At 44.8% G+C, this 26,057-nt stretch overlaps 2 protein-coding genes across 6 annotated transcripts in view; both read right to left on the reverse strand.

Moving 5' to 3' along the window:
* acox1 (acyl-CoA oxidase 1, palmitoyl) overlaps positions 1–14,474 on the reverse strand; it is a 58,698-nt gene extending 44,224 nt beyond the window's left edge. Inside the window, exons 1-2 of one of the 5 annotated variants that reach the window (XM_055654139.1) lie at positions 14,203–14,469; positions 10,720–10,879 (exon numbers count right to left, since the gene is read on the reverse strand). In XM_055654139.1, coding sequence (XP_055510114.1) covers positions 10,720–10,879; positions 14,203–14,311 — 269 coding nt within the window. In that variant the 5' untranslated portion in view covers positions 14,312–14,469. Of the gene's footprint in view, positions 1–10,719; positions 10,880–14,202 lie in introns of all 5 variants that reach the window. The other 4 variants (XM_055654138.1, XM_055654137.1, XM_055654140.1 and 1 more) reach the window with 4 other exon arrangements.
* Positions 14,475–19,850: 5,376 nt separating this feature from the next.
* The window catches only part of evpla (envoplakin a), a 76,359-nt gene continuing 70,152 nt past the window's right edge, over positions 19,851–26,057 (reverse strand). Inside the window, exons 22-23 of the mRNA XM_055653979.1 lie at positions 25,331–25,439; positions 19,851–23,604 (exon numbers count right to left, since the gene is read on the reverse strand). Of these exons, the coding sequence (XP_055509954.1) occupies positions 20,176–23,604; positions 25,331–25,439 (3,538 nt within the window). The 3' untranslated portion in view covers positions 19,851–20,175. The remainder of the gene's footprint in view (positions 23,605–25,330; positions 25,440–26,057) is intronic.

Genomic DNA, 26,057 nt, shown 5'->3' on the forward strand with positions numbered 1-26,057 from the left:
TAATGGTGGATGGCTGTTTATCGGGTTGGAGGCAGGTGACTAGTGGGGTGCCTCAGGGATCTGTGTTGGGTCCTTTGTTGTTTGTCATGTACATCAATGATCTGGATGAAGGTGTGGTAAATTGGATTAGTAAGTATGCAGATGATACCAAGATAGGGGGTGTTGTGGATAATGAAGAGGATTTCCAAAGTCTACAGTGATTTAGGCCATTTGGAAAAATGGGCTGAAAGATGGCAGATGGAGTTTAATGCTGATAAATGTGAGGTGCTACACCTTGGCAGGACTAATCAAAATAGGACGTACATGGTAAATGGTAGGGAATTGAAGAATACAGTTGAACAGAGGGATCTGGGTATAACCGTGCATAGTTCCTTGAAGGTGGAATCTCATATAGATAGGGTGGTAAAGAAAGCTTTTGGTATGCTAGCCTTTATAAATCAGAGCATTGAGTATAGAAGCTGGGATGTAATGTTAAAATTGTACAAGGCATTGGTGAGACCAAATCTGGAGTATGGTGTACAATTTTGGTCGCCCAATTATAGGAAGGATGTCAACAAAATAGAGAGAGTACAGAGGAGATTTACTAGAATGTTGCCTGGGTTTCAACAACTAAGTTACAGAGATAGGTTGAATAAGTTAGGTCTTTATTCTCTGGAGTGCAGAAGGTTAAGGGGGGACTTGATAGAGGTCTTTAAAATGATGAGAGGGATAGACAGAGTTGATGCGGACAAGCTTTTCCCTTTGAGAATAGGGAAGATTCAACCAAGAGGACATGACTTCAGAATTAAGGGACAGAAGTTTAGGGGTAATATGAGGGGGAACTTCTTTACTCAGAGAGTGGTAGCAGTGTGGAATGAGCTTCCAGTGGAAGTGGTGGAGGCAGGTTCATTGGTATAATTTAAAAATAAATTGGATAGGCATATGGATGAGAAGGGAATGGAGGGTTATGGTATGAGTGCAGGCAGGTGGGACTAAGGGGAAACAATATTTGTTCGGCACGGACTTGTAGGGCCGAGATGGCCTGTTTCCGTGCTGTAATTGTTATATGGTTATATTGATAATCCAGAAATAATAAATGATGACTGGTCATTGAAACAATAATCTACATTACTAAATAATTTATCCACATCTCACATTTCAATCCATAATGCACCATAAAGATGTACTCTGCTGAGCACTAGACAATGATCAAATGTCTAAATTACTTACTATCAGAGAAAATGCTAAACAAACCAACATTGGTTGTTCTGGTTCAGGATTACTCACTAATGGACACCTTTTAAGGATAGCTCTTTCAAAATTTCCCAGGTCCCAAAAACAGTTCGCCAAGTTATGTCCTACAGAAATTAAAATGAGACCGTGCACTGAGTAAGCGTGTGCACTGGGTGAGATCAGCATCCAACTGCAGTTATGAGTTACTCATGGCAAACTTGGATAAAGAATAGTCAAAATCTAAGCACTGCTCCACAACTCTTGTCTGTCTGTCAACGCTCGCCCGTCCGTCTGTGTTCGTCCATCCTCGTGTACGTGCCCGGGTCGGCCTGCCTGTGCCAGTCCATTCAGGCTCGCTCGTCCGGCTGTGTGTCTGCCCGCGCTCGCCCGTCTGTCTGGCTGTCCGTGTTTGTCTGTCCACCCGTGTCCGTCTGGATTTGTCGGGGGGGGGGGGGGGGGGGGGAATTTGTTTGTAAGTCTGTTGGTGGGGGAATGCAGGGACACCAAACCACTGCCTGTTTCCTGCTGTGGTTATCATACCAGATGTCCCATCCCAGGTATTAACGTCCTGCGCTTATCATTAGTGAACGGACGTTAATCGGGTCAATTTGCCAGTCAGCGCGCTTAACCACCTCAGCTTGCTGGAGTCTGGCCAACTCATAAGCAGTGTCCACCGCCCGGTTTTCCATCTCTGCTGCCCGTGCTCTGGACATCTCAACCGCCTCTGATATAGTCAGTGAGCGCTCTTTTAACATCGGTTTTGTCTTATAGGTTTTTAAGATTCTCATGTTGAGATCTAACTATTGCCAGCAACAGCCAGAATGTTCCTTTGTGGCTCCCCTTTTTCTCGGGGAACCGGCGCTCTTTTAGCTGTGTCAATAAATGATGTCCGATTGTAACATCAGGATTGGTGTTTAGTGCATCGGACAAGTTGATGGGTGTCCCGGCCAGAGGCACAAACCCACCCTGGAATCCGACAGGTTTCAGGCTCCACTGCTTTCTTGAATTTAAGCATTACTAATTACTAAGCGGCTGTTATTTGAATCCTGCCGACTACGCCAAATGTTGTGTTCGATAAATCACTGGATTCACACAAGAGTTTGATTGGCGAAGTCATTTATTACACTACTAAATCAGGCACATACACTCACGTATCCCCGAATATCCCCGTACGCATTCGCAAACCCCGAGTACACTGCGGGATATTCCTGTTCTCGATCACCTGGCACCTTCCAAGGCTGGTGCTCTCTTCCCAAAAGGGAGCATAACACCATTCTTTATGGGCAACATCTCTGGAGAGAAGGAATGGGCGACGTTCACCCATTCCTTCTCTCCAGAGATAATGCCTGTCCCACTGAGTTACTCCAGCTTTTTGTGTCTATCTTCGGTTTAGACCAGCATCGGCAGCTCCATCTTACACCACACGTCTCTCTGCGTTCGCCCGTCCGTCTGAGCGTAAATCAACTCCTAACTCGACAAAAACCTGGACCCACTGCAGTTTGCCTACTGCCACAACAGATCAACAGTGGATGCGATCTCGCTGGCTCTCCACTCCGCTCTGGACCGCTTGGACAACAAAAACTCATATGACAGGCTGTTATTCATTGATTACAGCTTGGCATTTAATACAATCATCCTTTCCAAGCTCTCAGATCTGGGTCTCTGCGCATCCCTCTGCAATTGGATCCTCGACTTCCTCTTTCAAAGACCACAGACTGTTCGTATTGGTGGAAATGTGTCAGCCTCGATAACAATCAGCACGGGAGCACCTCAAGGCTGCGTGCTCAGCCTCCTGCTGTACTCACTCTATACTCATGACTGCGTAGCCGGTCATAGTGCGAACTGCATCATCAAGTTCGTTGATGACACCACTGTTGTGAGACGTATCACTGATGGGGACGAGTCAGAGTACAGAAGTGAGATCGACCGACTGACCAAATGGTGCCAGCACAATAACCTGGCCCTCAACACCAGCAAAACCAAGGAACTGATTGTGGACTTTTGAAGGGGTAGGATGGGAACCCACAGTCCCATTTATATCAATGGTGGAAAGGGTCAAGAGCTTCAAATTCCTGGGCCTGCATATTTCTGAAGATTTCTCCTGGTCCGAGAACACTGATGCAAAGAAAGCATATCAACACCTCTACTTCCTGAGAAGACTACGGAGAGTCGGTTTGTCAAGGAGGACTCTCTCTAACTTCTACAGGTGCACAGTAGAGAGCATGCTGACCAGTTGCATCGTGGCTTGGTTCGGCAACTTGAGCGCCCAGGAGCAGAAAAGACTGCAAAAATGAGTAAACACTGCCCAGTCCATCATCGGCTCCGACCTCCCTTCCATCGAGGGGATCTATTGCAGTCGCTGCCTCAAAAAGGCTGGCAGTATCATCAAGGACCCACACCTTTTGGCCACACACTCATCTTCCCGCTACAGGTGCACAACCTTTTATCCGAAGATCCAAATAACGAAAACCTCCGAATAGCGACATTTTTTCGGTCCTTGGTCCTTGAAAACGTTCACCGAGGGCGGCCCGCAGAGGTGACAGCGGAACCTCTGGTCGGTCCTCGAAGAAAGGGGAACTAAATCCCCATTCATAAAAGAGAAGGTGAGGGTATATTGCGCGGGAGGGTTAATAATTGACAATATGCTGCTACCTGCCCGCTGAGTTAAAAAAGTTCCCACGGTAGACTCACGATACACAGTGTATCGTGAGTCTTGCGTTGGAACCTTTTAACTCAGGGTGCAGGCAGCAGCAGATTGTCGTTCCCTTCAGTTTCACCCCACCTACACCCCTCTGCTTCCCGGCCATGTGTGTGACCCCTTCCCTCCCCTCTCCAGCTCCCCGCTCATTGCACCGGCGCGGGGGCTTTGTACTGTCTTCACGTCGCGATGCTAGCAGGTCAGTGCCAGTCACCAGAGACGTCAGGACCAACGGAACACCGACCCCCAGGCCCACTGCAAGCACGGAGATCCCAGATCAGCAACTCCAGCCCAGCCCCGTTCCAACTCCAGAGGAACACGCTCCCCGTATGGGCAGAAGCTGATGGTGTGCAAGGGGTACGTCTTGTTCTTGGGGTGGCGCAGCTCTGGCTGTGGGCGAACTGCCACTTGTCGCCGTAGCGGCCCATCGGGGAGTGGATTCCTCTGGAGTTGGAGGGGGAGGGGGGTATTGTGCTGTTTGATCGCCCCCTACTATTCCAGGGACAGGGAGACAGGACGTTCACCGAGGGCGGCCCGCAGAGGTGTATCGTGAGTCTTGCGTGGGAACTTTCTAACTCAGCGTGCAGGCAGCAGCAGATTGTCGCTCCCTTCAGTTTCACCCCACCTACACCCCTCTGCTTCCCGGCCATGTGTGTGACCCCATCCCTCCCCTCTCCAGCTCCCCGCTCATCGCACCGGCGCGGGGGCTTTGTACTGTCTTCACGTCGGCGATGGCAGCCAGCAGGCTAGTGCAGTCACCGGAGACGTCAGGACCAATTGGACGTCGACCACCTGGCCCACCGCAAGCACGGAGAACCCAGAGACCCACAGCCTGCAGCAGCCCAGCCCATCCCCGCTCCAACTACAGAGGAACCTGGGTTGCGGATGACGGGGCGTAGCTCGGGGCGTCGTAGGGGCCCATCGGGGAGCGGGTTCCTGTTGGTCCTGACGTCTCCGGCCAGCTGCTATCCTCCGGGAACTGTACCGCCCTTGCAGGAGAGTGGGGTTGTTTGCAGTTGCAGAGGGAGGGGGCAAGGGCGGTACAGTTCCCAGTCTCAGCTCCAGTCCAGGGGGGTGGCCGGAGATGTCAGGACCAACGGGACAGCGACCCCCAGGCCCACTGCAAGCACGGAGATCCCAGAGACCCACAGCCAGCAGTAACTCCAGCCCAGCCCCGCTCCAACTCCAGAGGAACACGTAGGGGCAGAAGCTGATGGTGTGCAAGGTGTTCTTGGGGTGGCGCAGCTCGGGCTGTGGGCAAACTGCCATTTGTCGCCGTAGCGGCCCATCGGGGAGCGGATTCCTCTGGAGTTGGAGGGGGAGGGGGGTATTGTGCTGTTTGATCGCCCCCTGCTATCCCAGGGACAGGGAGACACAGCGGCGTTTTGGACTGGTGGGCAATCACTTCCAAAGTTCTGCCCACACAGTCAGTACACCTCTCCTACACTGCATTTCATACAAACATTTATTCTGCATGAAAAAACGACATTGAAGACTCAAACTCGCGACCGAGTAACTGCCGGGATCAAGGCGCAAACTCGCGACCTTGCGGATATGAGCCGAGCACTCTACCACTGAGCCAGCCATTAAAATCTACGCTAAAAAAATTCCATTCCGAAGACCGACAAATTCTGAATTACGAAAAGTGTCTGGTCCCAAGGCTGTCGGATAAAAGGTTGTGCACCTGTACCATCAGGTAGAAGGTACAGGAGCCTGAAGACTTCAACGTCCAGGTTCAGGAATAGCTACTTCCACACAGCCATCAGGCTATTAAACTCAACTGAAACACATCTCTGAACATAAATAAACCATTATCTGTTTATTTGCACTTTATCTGCTTATTTATTGATGTGTGTATATATTTATATAATGGTAGATGGACTCACTGATATGTTCTGTATTCATGCCTACTATATTCTGTTGTGTTGAAGCAAAGCAAGAATTTCATTGTCCTATCTGGGACACATGACAATAAACTCTCTTGAAGTCTTGACATGACTTGGTAATATGGATTCAGAACTGGCTTATTCATAGAAGACAGAGGGTCATGTGGAAAGTAGATATTCTGGCTGGCCGTTTGTAACCACTGACTAGTGCAGTTCCACATGTAGTTAAAGTGCACATTATCAGGTTTTATTAAAGGGCATTTTTATACATTTTGGTTTCACCATGTAGAAATTATAGCTGTGTTTAGACACCATAATGTTTGGGACACATGGCTTCACAGGTCTTTGTAATTGCTCAGGTGTGTTTAAATGCCTCCTTAATGCAGGTATAAGAGAGCTCTCAGCGCCCAGTCTTTCCTCCAGCCTTTCCATCACCTTTGGAAACTTTTATTACTGTTTATCATCATGAGAACCAAAGTTGTGCCAATAAAAGACAAAGAAGCCATTATGAGACTGAGAAACAAGAATAAAACTGTTAGAGACATCAGCCAAACCGTAGGCTTACCAAAATCAACTATTTGGAACATCATTAAGAAGAAAGAGAGCACTGGTGAGCTTATTAATGGCAAAAGGACAGCTGATGACAGAAGAATTCTCTCCATAATAAAGAAAAATCCCCAAACATCTGTCCGACAGATCAGAAACACTCTTCAGACTTCATGAACAGAAATACAGAGGCCACACTGCAAGATGCAGACCACTGGTTAGCTGCAAAAATAGGGTGGCCAGATTACAGTATGCCAAGAAGTACTAAAAGAACAACCACAGTTCGGGAAAAAAAGTCTTGTGGGCAGATGAGACGGTGAGTAACTTATATTAGAGTGATGGCCTGAGCAAAGTATGGAGCAGAGAAGGAAATGACCCAGATCCAAAGCATACCACCTCATCAGTGAAAAATAACAGTAATGGGGGTGTTATGGCCTGGGCATGTATGGCTGCTGAAGGTACTGGCTCACTTATCTTCATTGTGATACAACTGCTGATGGTAGTAACATAATGAATTCTGAAGTGTATAGACACATCCTATCTGCTCAACTTCAAATAAATGCCTCAAAACCCATTGGCTGGCGGTTCATTCTACAGCAAGACAATGATCCTAAACATACTGCTAAAGAGTTTTACAAAGTTGAAAAATGGTAAATTCTTAAGTGGTCAAGTCAATCACCCAATCTGTACCAATGCCTTTTATATGCTGAAGAGAAAACGGATGGGAACTAGCCCCAAAAAGGATATGCAACAAAATATTAACAATGACTATAATTTGTTGTATGCTGTAATTTCTACATGGTGAAACCAAAACGTATAAATATGGCCTTTATTAAACTCTGACATTGTGCACTTCAACCACATTTGACTTTTTTCTATTATAAATCTCAAATTGTGGAGTACAAAGGCAAATAAATAAATGATGGATCTTTATCTGAAACATTATGGAGGGCACTGTATATGACCTTGACAGAAATGTAGATGAGTTAGTGATCAAGTTCAGTGACGATACCAAAATTGGAGGAGTTTCAGACAGTGAGGAACACTGTCCAAAGATACAGTGGTGATAAACCAGTACGTATTTTGTTTTTACATAGTAGTGGTAGGCTAGAACACATTGCCAGGAGTGTTGGAGGCAGATACAATAGTGGCATTTAAGAGACTTTTAGATCGGCAATGGTAGTGTATGGAATAGAGGGATATGGATCACATACAGGCAGGCGAGATTAGTTTAATTTGGCATCAAGTTCGGCACAAACATTAAAGGCCGAAGGGTAGTCGAGGCCAGTTCATTGGCTATATTTAAGAGGCAGTTAGATGTGGCCCTTGTGGCTAAGGGGATCAGAGGGCATGGAGAGAAGGCAGGTACAAGATACTGAGTTGGATGATCAGCCATGATCATATTGAATGGCGGTGCAGGCTCGAAGGGCCGAATGGCCTACTCCTGCACCTAATTTCTATGTTTCTATGTTGTGCTACGTTCCAATCAGAAGAGTATTAAAATATTTGATCTTGCACATTGACAGTCGACATTAACTGTTCAAGTAATTCATATGCTCAGCATTCTTTTCAAAAATCATACAAATACAATGAAGCTTGGTAAAAGGTTGTACAGAGACGTAACCACACTGTTTGAATACAAGGGAAAATTGAGATTATTTGCCCAAGTAAGGTAGCAAAAATAATATACGAACATGGCAGCTCCGACAGTCTTACACCCAGATCCTAGGTTGCCCTTTGCTCTGAATTACTATACTCACTTTACCAAAACAATTTATTTGATTCAACAAATTTATAACCTCAAACTGAACTGCCATAAACAGCGAGTCATCACTGATTTAATCTGATAAAATGTTTGACTCAATCTAGAGGGCAAAGGACAATTCATACATGAGACAGATACTATGAAAGAGTTGCTACGTTTACAATATCTCGTGGACTTATTGGTGCATGTAAATTTCTATTTCTCACCAGGGACTAGACCGTATAGAACATCTTGACTGCCCCCAATAGCCATGACGTGGTTAAAAAGACCCAAGGACACTATCATAGGATGGAATTTAATTAATAATTAAGATAATCAATAATTAATCTGACAGAAAGTCATCTTAATTTCAAACCAATGTCAATAATTTAGGTGTTCTCTTTCCATGTACTGGATGAAATCTCAGATTACCATATGTTCCCATATTAACCTACATTGACTTAACATCAAATCTATAATTACATATCACCTTCAATTCTGCTCCTAGAGATTGATATGGCAGTAGACATTTTATCTAAACGTTAATACACCTAGTCTAGTTTGCGTAACTATCTGAATTACTGGGATAATCACATTTTAATACAAATTAGCACGACTGCAGACTTTAATGGACAAGTGATCAGTGACTTGTTTGTAACCCTGTTCTGCGGCATTGGGTTAAAAAAAAATATATATTCTGTAACCTTTGAGTGGCTCAGCAAGCAAACAAATCTTTGCCTGCTGGTCTATGCAAACCTCAAGGACCATGACCCATGTCACTTCTGTTCTATTCCAAAGCACACTGGTCTTTCTGTCAACATCATGATATTTTAAAGCACAGACTACAGCACTGACTCAATGTGGACATTTTTCATCAACTAAAGTGAAATCTCTGCAGAATTCTTATCAGGAATAAATTTTCCAACAGAAAGTTTGTAAAACACGTACTGTACACTAAGTGGCTTTGAGTCACTCCAGACAATAGAAGATGGGAGTCAACAGCAGCAAAGCCATTCTGTGCCTCAATTTGGTAATTAAATAAATGTGTGGACGTTTAGGATTAAATCAAAACTACATTCATGGTCTATGAAGCATCAAAATTCTCTATCCTGGCATTTTTTTTCCCCCACTGGATTTGTGGGATTCGAGATTCAAATACAGGGTAAGATAGTCATCAATTATATAATGCGGCAAAGCTCAAGGATTTACAGAGCCTATTTCCATTTTCTAGGTTAATTGTTTCACATCGTTTGTCAAATAATTACTACCCGAATCAAACCTGCATTAACCCGCAAAATCCAGAGCCTTTGAAAGGGATAGAACCATATATTTTGAGAGGGTTAGAATATATAAACAGGGATGTAATGCCAAGGCGTTGTTCCCTGGTCAGACCACATTTGGAGTATTGCAAGCAATTTTGGGCCCCATATCTGAGGAAGGATGCATTGGCATTGGAGAGGGTCTTGAGGAGGTTTACGAGAATTATAGTTATAATTTGAAGGCACATGCCCTGTACTCACTGGAGTTGAGAAGGATGATGGGGTACATCATTGAAACTAACCAAATAGTGAAAGGTCTGGATAGTGTGGATTTGGAGAGGATCTTCCCACTAGTGGGAGAGTCTAGGACCAGAGGTCATAGCCTCAGAATAAAAGGAGATGAGGAGGAATTCATTTAGTCAGTGGGTGATGAATCGTTGTGGAGGCCAAGTCAATGGATATTTTTCAGGCAGAAATTGAGATTCTTGATTAGTATGGATGTCGGGGGTTATGGGCGAGGGCAGGAGAATAGGGTTGAGAGGGAAAGATAGATCAGCCATGATTTAATGGCAGAGTAGACATGATGGGCCGAATGGCCTAATTCTGCTGCTAGAAATTATGAGTCCAAAGAAGTCTTTCCTGATTTTGCTCTGTCAGGGCTTAGGTTTAATTACAAAGTTCTGAATTTCCTTAACCCTTGATCGCCTGTTAGAGGGAACACATGGTTCCCTCTAACTATAGTTATAGTTATTATATAACAATAATTATAGGAAGGATGTCAACAAAATAGAGAGAGTACAGAGGAGATTTACTAGAATGTTGCCTGGGTTTCAGCAACTAAGTTACAGAGAAAGGTTGAACAAGTTAGGGCTTTATTCTTTGGAGCACAGAAGGTTAAGGGGGGGGACTTGATAGAGGTTTTTAAAATGATGAGAGGGATAGACAGAGTTGACGTGGAAAAGCTTTTCCCACTGAGAGTAGGGAAGATTCAAACAAGGGGACATGACATGAGAATTAAGGGACTGAAGTTTAGGGGTAACATGAGGGGGAACTTCTTTACTCAGAGTGGTAGCTGTGTGGAATGAGCTTCCAGTGAAGGTGGTGGAGGCAGGTTTGTTTTTATCATTTAAAAATAAATTGGATAGTTATATGGATGGGAAGGGAATGGAGGGTTATGGTCTGAGCGCAGGTATATGGGACTAGGGGAGATTATGTGTTCGGCACGGACTAGAAGGGTCGAGATGGCCTGTTTCCATGTTGTAATTGTTATATGGTTATATGGCAAGTATGCTCGAGAGCAGATGTTTCCCACCAATACTTCCTGCTGGGAGATGCGGACAAACTACATCGATGAGCTTTCTACAGCATACACACCTCTTGAAGAACATGATTTCCTCTGGATTTGAGATGTCATGCTCTCGGATCTTCCTCACCATCACGGAGCTTTTCCTCACAGCTACATCATATCGCTCACTACAGGTCATGAAGTTCAAGTCTTCGTGTTGGAACTCAGGATCGTTAAGTGCAAGCGCTTCTAAAATACAAGGAAAATAAGCACACAGGGATCAGCATAAGGGAATCCAAATTGGTATGTAAACACAGCTCACAGAGGTTGATCAGCAGCAAGAGCCTTGATCACTGGGTCAACCTTCACGTAATGGACTTCAGGCAATATTCCTCCTCGTTTCTCACTTGCATTCCAAACGGACTAATTACCAAGCTATTTCCACAGTACTATTTCCATACCATGACCACAAAGCTCTGGCTAAAACAAAAACAAATGCATCATCCCATGGTGAAAATAGTCAAAATATAATACATTTGGTTGGCTATGGATAGAAAAAGTAGTAATTAATGATAAAAAGCTAAACATTTCAGGGAAATAACACAGATCAAAGCCGCGATACTACGTTAAAAGTGCAAAGAATCCTATTTAGGTGGATGCTTTACAGTATCCAAAGGCTTGACTTTGCTGATATGAATATCGAATCGATGTTGGCACAAGGTGAGAAAATGCAGCCACGGTACAGAATTGCAGTGCTGATTTAAGGGGCTGAATTGTCCAATTGTGTCATGCAGCATTGAAACAGGCCCTTCTGCCCAATTTGCTGATGCCGTCCAAGATCCCATCAAGCCCCGGGGACTTGTCCACTTTCAAGAGCCTCGGCACCACCTCCTTCACGATCTCAAACTGCTTTAGCATAACTTGTGTATTCTTGACTTTGATCTTGCTGTCCTCCAAGTCTTTCTCCGTGAATAGAGATGCAAAATACTAATTTAGTACCACACCTACATCATCTGATACCAAGCACAAATTATCTTTGAGTGGTCCTATCTTCTCCCTGGCCAACCCCTTAACTTTAACTACGTATAAAAAGCCTTGAGATTTTCCGTAATCCAACTCGCCAATGACATTTCATGGCCCATTCTGATCACCCACTTGAGTTCTTTCCTACACGCTATATGTTTCTCATAAGCCTTGTCTAATGCCACCTTCTTAAACCTGACATAGGCCTCCTGACCAAGTTTACAACCTCCTTGGTCATCCGTGGTGCAGCTTGTGGAGCCACTGCCTCACAATACCAGAGGCCAGGGTTTAATCCTGATCTCAGAAGCTGTCTGTGTGGAGTTTGCAGGTCTTCCTGTGACTGCATGCAGTTTCGCCTGGTGCGCTTTATAACAAGAGGAATCAAATATAGGAGCAAAGAGGTCTTTCTGCAGTTGTACAGAGCCCTAGTGAAACCACACCTGGAGTATTGTGTGCAGTTTTGGTCCCCTAATTTGAGGAAGGACATTCTTGCTATTGAGGGAGCGCAGCGTAGGTTACAGGGTTAATGTCATATGCTGAGAGAATGAAGCAGCTGTGCTTGTACACTCTGGGGTTTAGAAGGATGAGAGGCAATCTCATTGAAACATATAAGATTGTTAAGGGCTTGGACACGCTAGAGGCAGGAAACATGTTCCCTATGTTGGGGGAGTCCAGAACCAGGGGCCACAGTTTAAGAATAAGGAGTAAGCCATTTAGAACGGAGACAAGGAAACACTTTTTCTTACAGAGAGTGGTGAGTCTGTGGAATTCTCTGCCTCAGAGGCACGTTCTCTGGATGCTTTCAAGAGAGAGCTAGATAGGGCTCTTAAAAATAGCAGAGTCAGGGAATATGGGGAGAAGGCAGGAACGGGGTACTGATCGGGGATGATCAGCCATGATCACATTGAATGGTTCGAAGGGCCAAATGGCCTACTCCTGCACCTATTGTTTATTGCTCCAGTCTCCTCCAAATCCCAAAGCAGTGCTCAATGTTGGCAGGGTAAACGGTCACTTTAAATTAAAGTCTAGGCGAGAAGTACAATTGTGCAGCTGTGGCAGGGGAAGGAAAGAGAGGAATTGATTAGGACGTGGGAAGAATAAACATGATTAATAATTAACATAGGATTAGTACCAATGTTGTATGATTGAATTGGTTCTTTCTGTACAATATATACTTATGACTACTACAAAACATTTAGAAAGAACATTGGTGCGACAAAGCCAGATTCCCATCAGCCTTGAACAAGGACACCTTCAAGCAATCACCCGACCGTTTCCTCACTATGGAGAATTTAAATTTTGCACAGATGGCTGACATTCCCCCAATCAATGATTAGGTTTGAAAGAACTGGAAAGATGTTATCCAAAATATAAAAACAGAAGATTGAAAGAGAGCAAGTACAAGGTTGTTCAGGGAACTCATGAGTTCAAACTTCAACTGAATTTATCCAGAGGATAAAGAGGAAGAAGATTGGACTTTATTACCTTCCATCACAGTGAGGAATGTGGGGAGCTGCTGTGGTGGATGTTTATGTTAACTTTTATTTTATGTGGCTGTGTGTCTTGTTGCTTTTCACTTAGTATGGCTGTATGGTAACTCAAATTTCACCGTACCTTAATTGGTACATGTGACAGTAAACTTACCTTGAAACCTTGAAGTTTGCTCAGAAATGCACAGGTGACCATTCAGGCTAGTTACAGATAGTGTTGCTAACACTATTTGTGTCACTTAAATCTCTAGGAACCAATAACTAGTTTAAAAAAGTGTAGGAGTAACTCATCAGGTCAGGCAGCATCTCTGGAAAACCTGGATAGGTGACATTTCAGGTCAGGACCCTTCTTCATCGGTGTTATGTGGTTTCAAGCGAGGAAGATGGACATATATTCAGGCACTCCCCGACTTATGTAATAGGCGACTTACATAAACTCAAGCAATTCTTTAAGTCCAGTGCTTTATTTCAGAGTTGTGTGTCTCGGTGGTAGTGTACTATTACACATGCAGCTGTTTCCACACCAGTTAGATGTTCTTGTGGATGCCCCGCCATGGTCTCCCTGTTGGAGATCCCATGTGGTCTCCCACTGGTGCTACATAGTACGAATAGTAACGTTACACATACACAGGAGCACTTCTGAGTACCACTTATGTAACATCTTACTCGCGTAAGGGTCTGTGTGGTGTAACCCTTACATCAGTGAACATCAGTATTAACAGGTCTGAAGAAGGGTTTCGGCCCGAAACGTCGCCTATTTCCTTCGCTCCATAAATGCTGCTGCACCCGCTGAGTTTCTCCAGCAATTTTGTATACCATCAGTATTAACAATCCGGATGGTAATCAGCAGGGAACCCAGCACCGACCCAATGTCCCAATCCCCTCTCCAAAGTTCCTCTCACCATCTTACATCTGCTCCTCTTCTCACCACACATCTCCTCCACCATCATCTCCTCATCCACCCCTCCATCTACATCGTCTACATCTCCATAATCTACCCCTCCATGTCCTCCCCCCACATTCCCTTCTTTGTCTGTTCTCCCGCCCCCCGGTTCTCACCGATCTCCCGGCGCCGCCGGGTGTTCTCGGGCCCCCCATCCAACAGCTGTGTGAGGGCCTCGGTGCGGAAGGAGGCCGATTCTCGCTCCCTGCGTAGATCTGCGTTCATGGCGATGGCGGATTCGGCTCCCGCTCCCAGTGCGCCCCGCAACCACCAGCAAAGATCTTATAGATCTTTGACCACCAGCACCAGCACCAGCGTCGCGCGTCGCTCTCCTTAAAGCGGCAACTTTCACCTCACACAAGGTGGGGACCGCCGCTCTCCTTAAAGCGGCAACCCTCGCCTCACGCAAAGTGGGGACTGCCGCTCTTGGTACGTGAGCATAACACAAAGGACTGGAGTCAACATGAGAGGCAGCGTCTCTGGAAGTTATTGAAAGATGATGTTTCAAATCGGGACCCTTCTTCAGACTGATTGCAGTTGGGGGAAGAAAGCTGGAAAAGAGGTGGGGGCGGGAGAAATGCTGGCAAGTGGTGCAGGTGGGGGAGGCTTGATTGGCAGATGGGTGGAGAAAGTGACAAATGCTGGAGGTGAAAAAGGGACAAAAGGGTGTCAGATAAGGAGAGAAGAGCAGTGAAATGTAAAGATATAGGAAAGGATATCGGTGGAAGAGGACAGGGAATGGAAGAAAGAAGGGGCAAGACTGAGATAAATGGTTGTGCTCTGGGTTTGGGGGGAGGGGAAGAAGGAGGGAAACATGAAAGTGGGGAAGGGGGGAATGTTACTGAAAATTAGGGAATTCAATGTTCATACCATTCGGTTGTAAGTTGCCCAAGGGGAATATGATGTGCTGTTTTTCCAGTTTGCATGTGTTCTCACTCTTGTAATGGAGGAGGTCCAGATCTGAAGGGTCAGTATGGAAATGGGAATAGTAGTTAAAATGGATAGCAACTAGTAGCTCAATAGACAATAGGTGCAGGAGTAGGCCATTTTGGCCCTTCGAGCCAGCACCGCCATTCAATGTGATCATGGCTGATCATCCCCAATCAGTACCCCGTTCCTGAGTATAGCAGCAAAGAGGTCCTCTGCAGTTGTACAGGGCCCCAGTGAGACCACACCTGGAGTATTGTGTGCAGTTTTGGTCTCCTAATTTGAAGAAGGACGTTCTTGCTTTTGGGGGAGTGCAGCATAAGTTCACAAGGTTAATTTCCAGGATGGCGGGACTACCATATGTTGATAGAATGGAGAGGCTGGGCTTGTATAGTCTGGAGTTTAGAAGGATGAGAGGGTCATCTGATTGAAACATATAAGAATATTAAGGGGTTGGGCACACTAGAGGCAGGAAATATGTTTCCGATGTTAGGGGAATCCAGAACCAGGGGCCAAAGTTTAAGAATAAGGGGTAGGCCATTTAGAACAGAGACAAAGAAACACTTTTTCTCACAGAGAGTAGTGAGTCTGTGGAATTCTCTGCCTCAGAGTGCAGTGGAGACCAATTCCCTGGATGCTTTCAAGAGTGGGTTAGATAAATCTTTTGAAGATAACGGAGTCAATGGATGCAGGAATGGAATACTGATTGTGCATGATCAGCCATGATCATATTGAATGGCGGTGCTGGCTCGAAGGGCCGAATGGCCTAATCCTGCACCTATTGTTTATTGATTGGTAAGGGTAGATTTGGATTGGTTGGGATGAATAAAGCAACAAGTTATGGATGGAGTGGTGGGATAACTCAGATGGACTTTGGGTCAGTGTCAAACTAATGCTGGAACTGGGATAATTTCTGGATCAGTATCGGACTAACTCTAGGTGTGGGATACACTGTGGTTCAGTAAAGGACTAACTCTTGGTCTAGGATAGATTCTAGATCAGTAATGAACTCTGGGATTTTTATAAATAATCAATCTTGAACTAGAATAACAATGTTTTAATGATAATGGTCTCGACTAACTCAGAGGACTGGGAAACAAAATGAATATGTTACGAGCAAAGATGTGGATGCAAAGTAACAAAATAAGTTGTATGTAGTAACACCTGAAGTAATTTCCCCGGTAAGATGCAATTCAATTGTAGAGGTTTAGTCTGTTAAAACTCTATCAAGACAAATGTAAGATTGGTGCAAGCTCACAGGAAGGCAAAAAGGGTCACGCAAGAGACTGGAGATGCTGGGATCTCAAGCAAAAAAATAAACCGCTAGAGGAACAGAACAGGAAGAGCATATGCAGAGGGAAATGGACAGATGAAGATGTTAGTGATTTGATCACTGAAACCGTGGCTGCCGTGGGGAAGGGGTGACCCCGGCCCATGTTAAACGGTCGACTCCAAAGTGGTCATGAGTAGGCAGGGTTAAGCTGGTAACCTAGAGAGTGCTGCCCTTTATGTTCAAATTGCTGCAGTCTGTCAAACCCAAGTGAAGGTAGATCCCTATGTTGGACAACCAGTAGTGGTTCATTCTTGATCCATTGGAAATGCGGGTAGGAGCTGGAGAAACAATTACCTGAGGTGATAAAGTCTGTTCATCCGTTTGGCATATTCTTGAAGGCCTCTGGATTATTACACGAGGCAGAGACTGATCATATGGAGATCTATGGCTTCTTCGTTCACGATTCGGGTACTCGGGTAACTGTCATTGCTCGGCACTCAGCCTCTCCATCTGGAGAGTGCACGGGTGTGGTTAGGAAGGGAAAACGTAAACCTCAGCCCCCAGGACTGAGGGTGTGAAAACCTTTCTTGGTGAAGAAAGATCTGGTTTATTATTGATATCCCTTCAAGGGCAACACTGGCAAATCCCAGAAAAGTCGTCTGACGCTGTACTGAGAAGCAAATTGGAAGATGTAACAGGAATCTACTGCATCCACTTGGGAAGACCCTTCAGGCAAGCCAAGCATCAACATGATTGTGATCTCCACATAGACAGAAGTCCAAGCTCAAGAGAGAGCAGCGAAATGTTGCTGTGGAATGTTATGCATCTTCATGTTATCCGTCTTGTAAAAGTTGAGGCTCAAGAGACTGCAAATGCTGGAATAGCCAAAGAAGGGGAGATGATGTGGGAACTCAGCAGGTCTGACAGCATCTGTGGATGGAAATGGACAGTCGACATTTTGGGTTGAGATCTTTGATGTAGACTGCAAGAATAGAGGAGGTTGCCAGTATAAAAAGGGAGAAGAGTGGGAGCAAAGCTAGCAAGCAATAGGTGGATGCAGATAAGGGTCACGTGGCACAGGGAAGGGTGGAGATTGCACTGAGGCTTGGAGGTGACGGGTGAAGGACAAAAGACTGCAGATTCTGAAATGTGGGAGGAAAGGAAGGTGGAGGGGCAGTGGCAGATGGGAACATCAGAGGAAGGGGAGAGTTGAGCATTGGAAGGCGATCCATTAGGAGTGTGAGGAGGGAGAGGTGTAAATCAGCTTGATTTGAGGTTAAAGGGGGAAGATGGATCTGTCTACGAGGCCCAGCATAGATAGGAGAAAGGGTTACCTTAAATTGGAGTATTACTGAAATTACATCTATCCATCTATCTATCCATCTAGTGTGTGTGTGTGTGTGTGTGTGTGTGTATTAGTAGGTGTCAGATTTCGCCTTTGATTCCTTGATCCGCCAAAACCACATACAAAAACTCCGAGATTTTTTCCATTTCGCCAGCAAATTCATTTTTACATTCACTAATGCACTCCTCAAAACATTTGGACATTTTTATGAACACATTTTTTAATAAAATCCTTTCCCTCCCCCCACTCGCTCATTTTGTCACCTCCTGCTGGCCAGCGACCATCACGGCTCTGCTCGGAAAAACGGCAATATTTTTCCCAACAGCTGGTGCCCGGCTCTTGCGTTTTTCCTTCGCCCTCGGGCTAAAAGCAGTGGGGGAACAGCCAGCGTGACAGAGCCTGTGTGTCATAAGCGCCGAGGATGCAAGGCCTCAGTCTCTGATGGGGCCGTTTTCACAGACTTTACCATCCATGGCCCCCGCATTTAACCAGGGCTCTGAGAACTCGACATCTCATGGAGACGAGGCTTTCCCACCCCCCACTCCCCCCCCCCCCCCTCCTTCCCCCCAGGGGATGGGGTAAAAGGAGTTAATGAGTAATATTAATATAATATCAATGGGGGTGTGTGTGTGGGAGGTGGTTAGTGTGCGTGTGTGAGTGGTTGGTTTGTGTGAGTGGTTGGTTTGTGTGCGTGTGAGTGATGCTGCAGGCCGCCCCCTCCCCCTGCAACCGCACGTTGAGAAGATGCGACCCAACGGGTCCCACTTTGTCTACTATTAAAAGTCTTCTTCTTTCGTGTGGCGTGCACAGCCAAAAGTTGTTGGACAACTAGTTCTATTTGATCTTCCATTTGTGCACGTCGAGTTGATTGCATTAGTCGAAACAGGGCGGACCACGTCAAGGTTGCAATCTTCCACCCCTATTAAAAGTCTGATCGTGTGTGTGTGTGTGTGTGTGTGTGTGTCCACATCTGCTCCAAAAAATGTTGCACTTACCTTAAAATGTATACATATTCTTGTAGAGTTTTATCTGATGGAGTTCAAAATTGTCTCACCTGAAAAAACCGCTGGCTTTGGCTGATGACGTAATGACGTCACAATGGCTACTCGTGTTCACGCGCTGTGAGTCACATCGCCCGCTGTCTTCTTGCTCTGCGAGTGACCTCCACCTTCCCCCCCAGCCTGCAGCTAGGAGCGAGGTTCGGGAACCTGCACTCCCCTCTGATGACGTGCCCTCCCCTAAACCCCTCAAACTCTACCACCACCCTCTCTACCCCCCCTCCCAATGGGTAAGGGACTGGTGCGTTTTGCAGCCGGGAGCGAGGGGTTATTGCATTCGGGAACAGCCCTCCTCTGACCGCAACCTCCCACTCCCTCTCTGCCCCCCTCTTGCCCCCCCATGCTCTCCCTCTCACCCCCTCTTTCCCCCCCCCCCCCCCCTCTCTACCCCACTCCCCCCTTCTCTCTCTCTCCCTCCCTCCCTTCTCCCCCCCCCCTCTCTGTCTCTGCCCCTCTCTATCTCTGCCTGCTCTCTCTCTGCCTTCTCTCTTTCTCTACCCCCCCCCCCCCCCCCTCCCTCACTAGATGTGCCTGCCAGTTGGGGGCTATGCATCAGTGGATAGGGTAAAAGGAGCCAATGAATAATATTAATATATCAAGGGGGGTGGTTAGTGTGTGTATGAGGGGCAGTTAATGTGTGAGTGACTCCGCAGCACCCCCCCCCCCGACACCATCACCGCCAGGATCCCCTTCAAATTGTACATTATCTTGATTTGGAAATATATCACCAGTCCTTCACTCCCCAATGGTATATTGGATCCCTTTTACCTGGTGGACTACAACAGTTACACCATCTTCTCAAAGGCAATTTCGGAAAAAGTCATAAGAAATTGGAGTAGAATTAGGCCATTCAGCCCATCAAGTCTACTCCGCTATTCAATCATGGCTGATCTATCTGTTCCTCCTAACCACTATTCTCCAGCCTTCTCCCTATAACCTGTACTAATCAAGAATCTATCTCTGCCATAAAGGTCATGAGACATAAATGATGAGAAATAAATGCTAGCTTTGCCAATTCTCTCCAAAACACCAACATAAAGAAAGTAATGGCCTGTGATGTCATGTGATAAATGCATTTTAAACCTCTGGCTTTAAATAACTTTTGGTTCTGAAATAAATAGTTACTTTAAACCTTTGATTGAATAGAACAAGACTCAAGACTTATTCATATACTTGTTTATTAATGAAATTATTTGATGCCGCAATGAATTCTTTGTGGCGCAGAGTAAACTAATGTTTCATATCATGCACGTTACAATTCTCCACACAGTTATTATAGAAATGTTGCAGACAGAGAATGATAGCATTAAAATTTCCCTTTCTATAAACCTTCAACTACAAAAAGAGATGAATGGAATGGCCTTAAACCCATGGTGAAAAAAACAAAGAGATAGGTAATATAATTTCAAACATTAATAAGAGGAAGTTTGGTGAATCAGTTGCAGGTGATATTAGTTTAACACTCAGTGGTATCTGTCGGCAGTGATTAATACAAGCTAGAATATTTGTTAGTGAAGCGGTTTGGTGACTGATTGCTTGAAATTGCAGTGGGGTCCGACTTGACCGGGAGAAACAGGAGGCCGGAAAACTCATCCCTCTTGCAGCGCCTCATTAGTTCTTTGTAATGGACTCTCTCATTAGTGTTGGGATCAACAAGATCCTTTACATAGTTGGATTCTTCACGCAGGCCCCTGGCAGTGTTGTTATCTATCATCTTTGACTGGAGGGCATCCGTGATTGATACTCGGCCAGAGTGATTGGGGTCCACCAGGCCACCAGTAAGATATTGAGCTTCCAGATACTGGCGGCCACTATCACGTGGTAGCCAGCCCTTCTGAAGGGCCACCCCGACAGAAAGACGTTCATGTGTAACGGGGTCTTCTAACCCAGTGAAAGCCTTCTGTGCATTGACCAGCCTTTGCTCATTGATTTTGTCAATCAGGTGCCTCTCTATTGCTTTATGGACTGAGTGCCTTTCCCAGTTGGTGATATCGATGATTCCACCTGTGGCTGCCTGTGCTTCTAATAGCCTTTGAGCAGTGGTGGGCTCTATTAGTTTCTTGTACAAAGCATTTGTGAGGGATAGCTTTGAGTTGGTGGTATCATCATGCACTCCAGCGATGGGTTGCTGATCCCGTTCAGTGTGAGTTCTGTAGGATGAATAGCTTAGGCTAGAATAGGATGGTGTTTGATTTGATTGTAAAAAACTTTCATGCACTTCTGTTGGCTTATTTTCATCTGCTACCAGCAGTGCAAACTCAGATATTGGGATATTTCCTGCCCTATAACTCTTCAGCTCATTCTTTGTGATTCTTCCATCTTTCAAGGCAGCCTCAATAGAATATTGCTTCCCACTTTTCTTGTCACGAAGGACGGAGCTTTCTCCTGATATCCCATGGGTGAAAATCTCCTCCCAGTCACATTCCATCTCCTGGAGTTTGATGTATTGTTCCCGATCTATTATATTTCTCTTGTAAGCCTCATAGGGTGACAAATCCTCTCCAGTATTTGGATCTACAATAGAAATCTTTGTGGACAGGTTGGTCTCCCTCATCTGGACGTCATGCTGACGAGATTCTTCCCTGTTGATCTGAGAGGACAGCTCTCTGATTTTGTAATCTTTCTCGTGGAGTTGGTCTCTCCCCATCATGATCTCCTTCTCTATCCATGCCAGTTTATCATCCAGCTCCTGCTTCCTTTGTTTTGCTTTCACCTGATGCTGACTCAGGCGCTTGTACTCCTCTTTATGGACAAAGGTCTTTTGCTCTCTTTCAGACTCCAGCTTCCTCAGATCATTCTCCAATGATGCCTTCTCACGGAGTGCATTATCTCTGGCATTTCTCAAATTAGATTCTTCCTGGGATTGTGTTGCCTTCGAAACTTCGAAATTCATATGCTTGTCTTTAACCCTTCTTATCTCGTCTTCTATATCCATCCTTAAATTCCTCTCTTTGTTGAATAAGTCCCGAGTGCGTGCGCGATCCTCCTCCAAGGCCTTATCTTTTTCTATTCGGATAACCTCTTTGCAGACAAGTTTCTCTTGGGATTTTTCTTTGTGTAGAATCTCCAATTGTAGTTTAAGTTTCTTAATATCTTTGTCCAAACTATTGGCTTTATTTCTTTCTTGTTTTATATTCTGATGTAGAGTTCCAGCTGCTTTATCCAGATGTGGATTTTTTTCCACCTTGAGGATTTCTTCAGTGACAATAGTCTCTTCTATTGATGGAGCAATTTTTCCTTTCCCATGTATTGTTAATTTGATTTTCTGCATATCATTTTTGACCACCTGGTGAATAGCCTTTTCTTCATCAAGGTTTAATTCTTTCTCTCTTTCCTCTACCAGAGCTTTCAGATGCTGAACTTCTGTCTCCAGAAGGCGTCTCTGCTTGCGTTCTTCATCCAAGGTGTTGCCCAGGTCATCATGTTCCCTGGCAAGTTTTGGATCTTTTTCTAAACGAACTATTTCCTGAACAACAATTTTCTCTTCATTCTTCTGTCTCTGCAACAGAGCGTACATATTCTGCAGGTCAAAGACTGTTGCCTCTATATTCCTCCGCTTCTCCGATTCTTCACGGAGTATTGCTTGGATTCGTGTCACTTCTTTATCCAGCATTGGGTCATCCTCATACTTTACAATATCCTTGGTCACCACTTTGGTCTCAATCTTTGAACGTTCTTTCCGCCATTCATCTCTTTCAGTTTTCAACCTCTTAATCTTCTCCTGCATATCACCATTCTCATCTTCCATTTGAGGGATCTTATGCTTGAGTTGATCAATCTCTTTTAGCATTTCTGGACTTTTACGGAGCTTCACAACTTCTTGGGTAATATCTTTATACTGAATTTGAGGTTTCCTATCTTTCAGGACTTCCAAGTCTCCTTTTGCAATGGTGATTTCCATCTCTATATCGCCCCGTCTCTTTGTAGTGTCTCGTATTTCTTTTTTTAATTTTGCAATCTCTTGTTCAGTTTCAGGCAGGACACGGAAATTCTCATTAACTATTTCCTTTATTTCTATTTTTTGTTTCTGGTCAGCAATAATTCTGTATTTCCTCTGCAGCTCACTTAGTTCTTTCTCAAGGAAACTATTATTGTGGCTATCATCCTCACAAAGGTTTCTGAGCCTGACTAAGTCCTTTTCAAGTTGAGGATCATTTTCTATCTTCCTGATTTCCTTAATCATGACCTTAGGATCAGTCTTTCCAGATTGTTTCTTCAGGGACTCAATCTGAATTCGAATGATACGTATCTTTTCAATCAGCACTTCCCTTTTCTGACCCTCATCATCAATCTCATTCATTAAACTTTTGGAAGCATTCTGCAAAGTTGGGTCCTTTTCAATCTTTACTTTCTCAACCACAACAACCTTTTCTTTAATCTTGAATGGTTTCTGCTCAACAATGGTGACCTCTCTTGTGAGACGATCCCACTCATTAACAGTTCTTTGCTTTTCCCTTCTCATGGTACTGATTTCACTACGTAGATTTTCAGCTTCAGCATCTAAAGCAGGGCTTCTCTCAATTTGTGTCACTTCCTTGGTGAGCAGACCAGTTTTGGCATTCTTCTGACCATCTTCCAGCAAACTTATTTTCTGTTTGGTGGCATTTACATTACTCTGAGTTTCCTGGCTTTGTTTCCTCACTTGATGGATCTCATTGCGTAAGTTGGAAAGGTTGGCCTCTGCCTTGGGGTCTCTGTAATATTCAATCACCTCTTTCTCTTCCGTTTTATCCACAGGTCGACTTGTTTTCAGGAGTTTCAGCACTTTAGTTTTCTCTTCAAGAGTTGCTTCGATTAATTTTGTCTTCTTTACTTCGTCGTTGTTTTGTTGCTGGTAGCTGTCTCTGCTGGCAAACAGTCCAGGTGATGACTGTACATTCTGTTGCATAACCACTTCTATTGGACTTTCTTGGTGCTTTGGAGAGATAATAATAAGGGATCAATGTTTACAGCACTGCATGTTATTTATCCCAACAATCCGTTCCATCCAACACCAAAGCCTAGTCTGATAACTGCATCACCATGGATCATCGAGTAATTTGATCAAGTCACCATTGGTAAACTGATTCAGAAGATTAAAATACACAGGATTCACAGTGACTAGATTGTATGAATTCAGAACTGGCTTACTAAGGAAAGGGCATTATGGTTGTGGTAGAGGGGTGTTATTCAGGGTGAAGGTCTGAGACTAGTGGAGCACCAAAGGGATCCGAGCTGGGACCTCTGTATTTTGTGATATATAAAAATGATTTGCATTTTGAAGATGACACCAAGATTTCTAGGGTTGCGGGCTGCTAGGAAGGCTGTCAATGAATACAGCCGAATACAGATCAGCTGCAGAAATGGGCAGCGAAATGTTCAAGAAGGAGCTGCAGATGCTGGAAAGGGCAGATATGGGCAGGGAAATGGCAGATGAAGCTTAATTCGAGCAAGCGAAAGACCCTTAGCAGCATTAATGTACGGAGAGAACTTGCGGTCCAAGTCCATAGCTTTCTGAAAGTGGCAACACAACGAGATAGTGTGGTAAAGAAAATGTATGGTGTGCTTGCCTTCATTGGTGGAGGCATTGAGTACAAGAGTCAGGAAGTCATGATGCAGCTTTATAAGACTTTGATTTGGTCACATTTGGAGTATTGCTTAAAGTTCTGGCCCCCCATTACAGGAAGGATGTGGAGCAGGTATGGTGATGTATGAAAATAATATTTGAGTTTGATGGCCTCTTATTGTCACCATGGAGCCACAACAGACCTGGTTTACTGGAAACCACTGTCATGGAGTCATGGGTTCAATTTCTACTCCAGAACCTCAAGGATGTACTCTATGTAGTTTCTCCAATGCTACGTTAAGGGAGATACCAATCTCTAGATAAAACATGAAACCAAAGAAGCACCTGTCCTCTCACATAATATCCACAACATAACACAGGCACATGGTAGTTCTAATCAATGTCTGAGGCAGCAAATGTTACAATAAAAAAAGGTAATCCGGTGGCCAACTCATTGTTCTTCATAGGATAGTGCTGCACACAGATCAAAAACCATAACATCATTTAAACAGGCGTATTTGCCAAATTCGGGTAAATGGATTGACATCTTGGTTGGCTTGGAAGTTGCCTGTACAGTGTTTGTGGTTTCTCCCTGTGACCACATAGGTTTTCTCCCTGCTCCGGTTTCCTCCCACATTCCAAAGACGTTCAGGTTTGTATGTTAATTGGCCTTGGTAAATATTGTAAATTGTCACTAGCATGTAAGGTAGTGCTAGCGTGTGGGGTGATCATTGGTCAGTGCGGACTCAGTGGGCCAAAGGCCTGTTTCCACACTGCGTCAATAAAGTAAAGTCTAAAATAAAGTTGGGCCGAAGGGCCTGTCTCTGTGCTGAATGATTCCTTGTCTCTAAATACCAAATGCAAATCTACACTGTGAATTGAAAAGTGCACTGAGAAGCCTGAAGGACACTGGTCTTTGAATGCAATTCTCTATAGCTCGTTAAGTGGTGATTTATGGATCTTGATGGACCTTGGGCTATTGAGTACCAGAGTGTTAGGAGGATTGGACCAGAACCAAGGAAGGGATCAAGCCCATGAACAGTGTGTAAATATGAGTCCCCAGGTGCTAAGACTCAGCAGATATCACCTGCATTACCTTTTGCTTAACATTTCTCACAAACTCCAGCTGGTTCAGCAGCTGATCGTTTGACGTTGAGACTTCAGCAAACTGTTTGACCATGTCCTTCTCCTGAAAAAGAATAAAATATTGTTATTTGGGGGTTGCATTCATTCATCACAGGCGTGTCATGGTGCGAACAAAGGTGATGGGGGGGGGGGCATTAAAATCACATGATACTGGAAAAGTTCATTCAACCCCTTGTAACCATGTTGACTCTTTGAACGATTATTCAATTAGTTCCACTCCTTTCTTCCTTCCTGGAAGCCTGAAAGTTCTTCCTTTTCAGAAATACACGCAGTTCCCTTTTTAAATATGTTCCAGTCAAGTAAAGATTTAGTAAGAACCCAAGGGGTATCTTTTTCACACAGATGGTTGTAGTTATATAGTACTAGACCAATGGCAGACCCGTCTGCTCCCCCAACGCAGCCGTTCCCTGCCCGTAGCCATTCCCTACCCGAAGCCCGCACGGGAGACGTGGTCCTCGAACTGAAGCCGTCCTTGAAAGGCCGAATTAAATGGCGTCTCTTGAGGTTGAAATGCGGGCACCAGCAACCGTTATGATCGCTGGCTAACAGGAGGCGACAAAATGAGTGAGTGGGGGGGAGAAGGATTTGATTAAAAACGTGTAGTTAAAGGCGACGAAATGTAATGAGGAGCGGATCCTTAGAAAGAAAAGCGAAATCTCCATCGAAATGGAAAAGAT

This window comes from Leucoraja erinacea, chromosome 23 (genome assembly GCF_028641065.1).
Source record: "Leucoraja erinacea ecotype New England chromosome 23, Leri_hhj_1, whole genome shotgun sequence".
NCBI lineage: Eukaryota > Metazoa > Chordata > Chondrichthyes > Rajiformes > Rajidae > Leucoraja > Leucoraja erinaceus.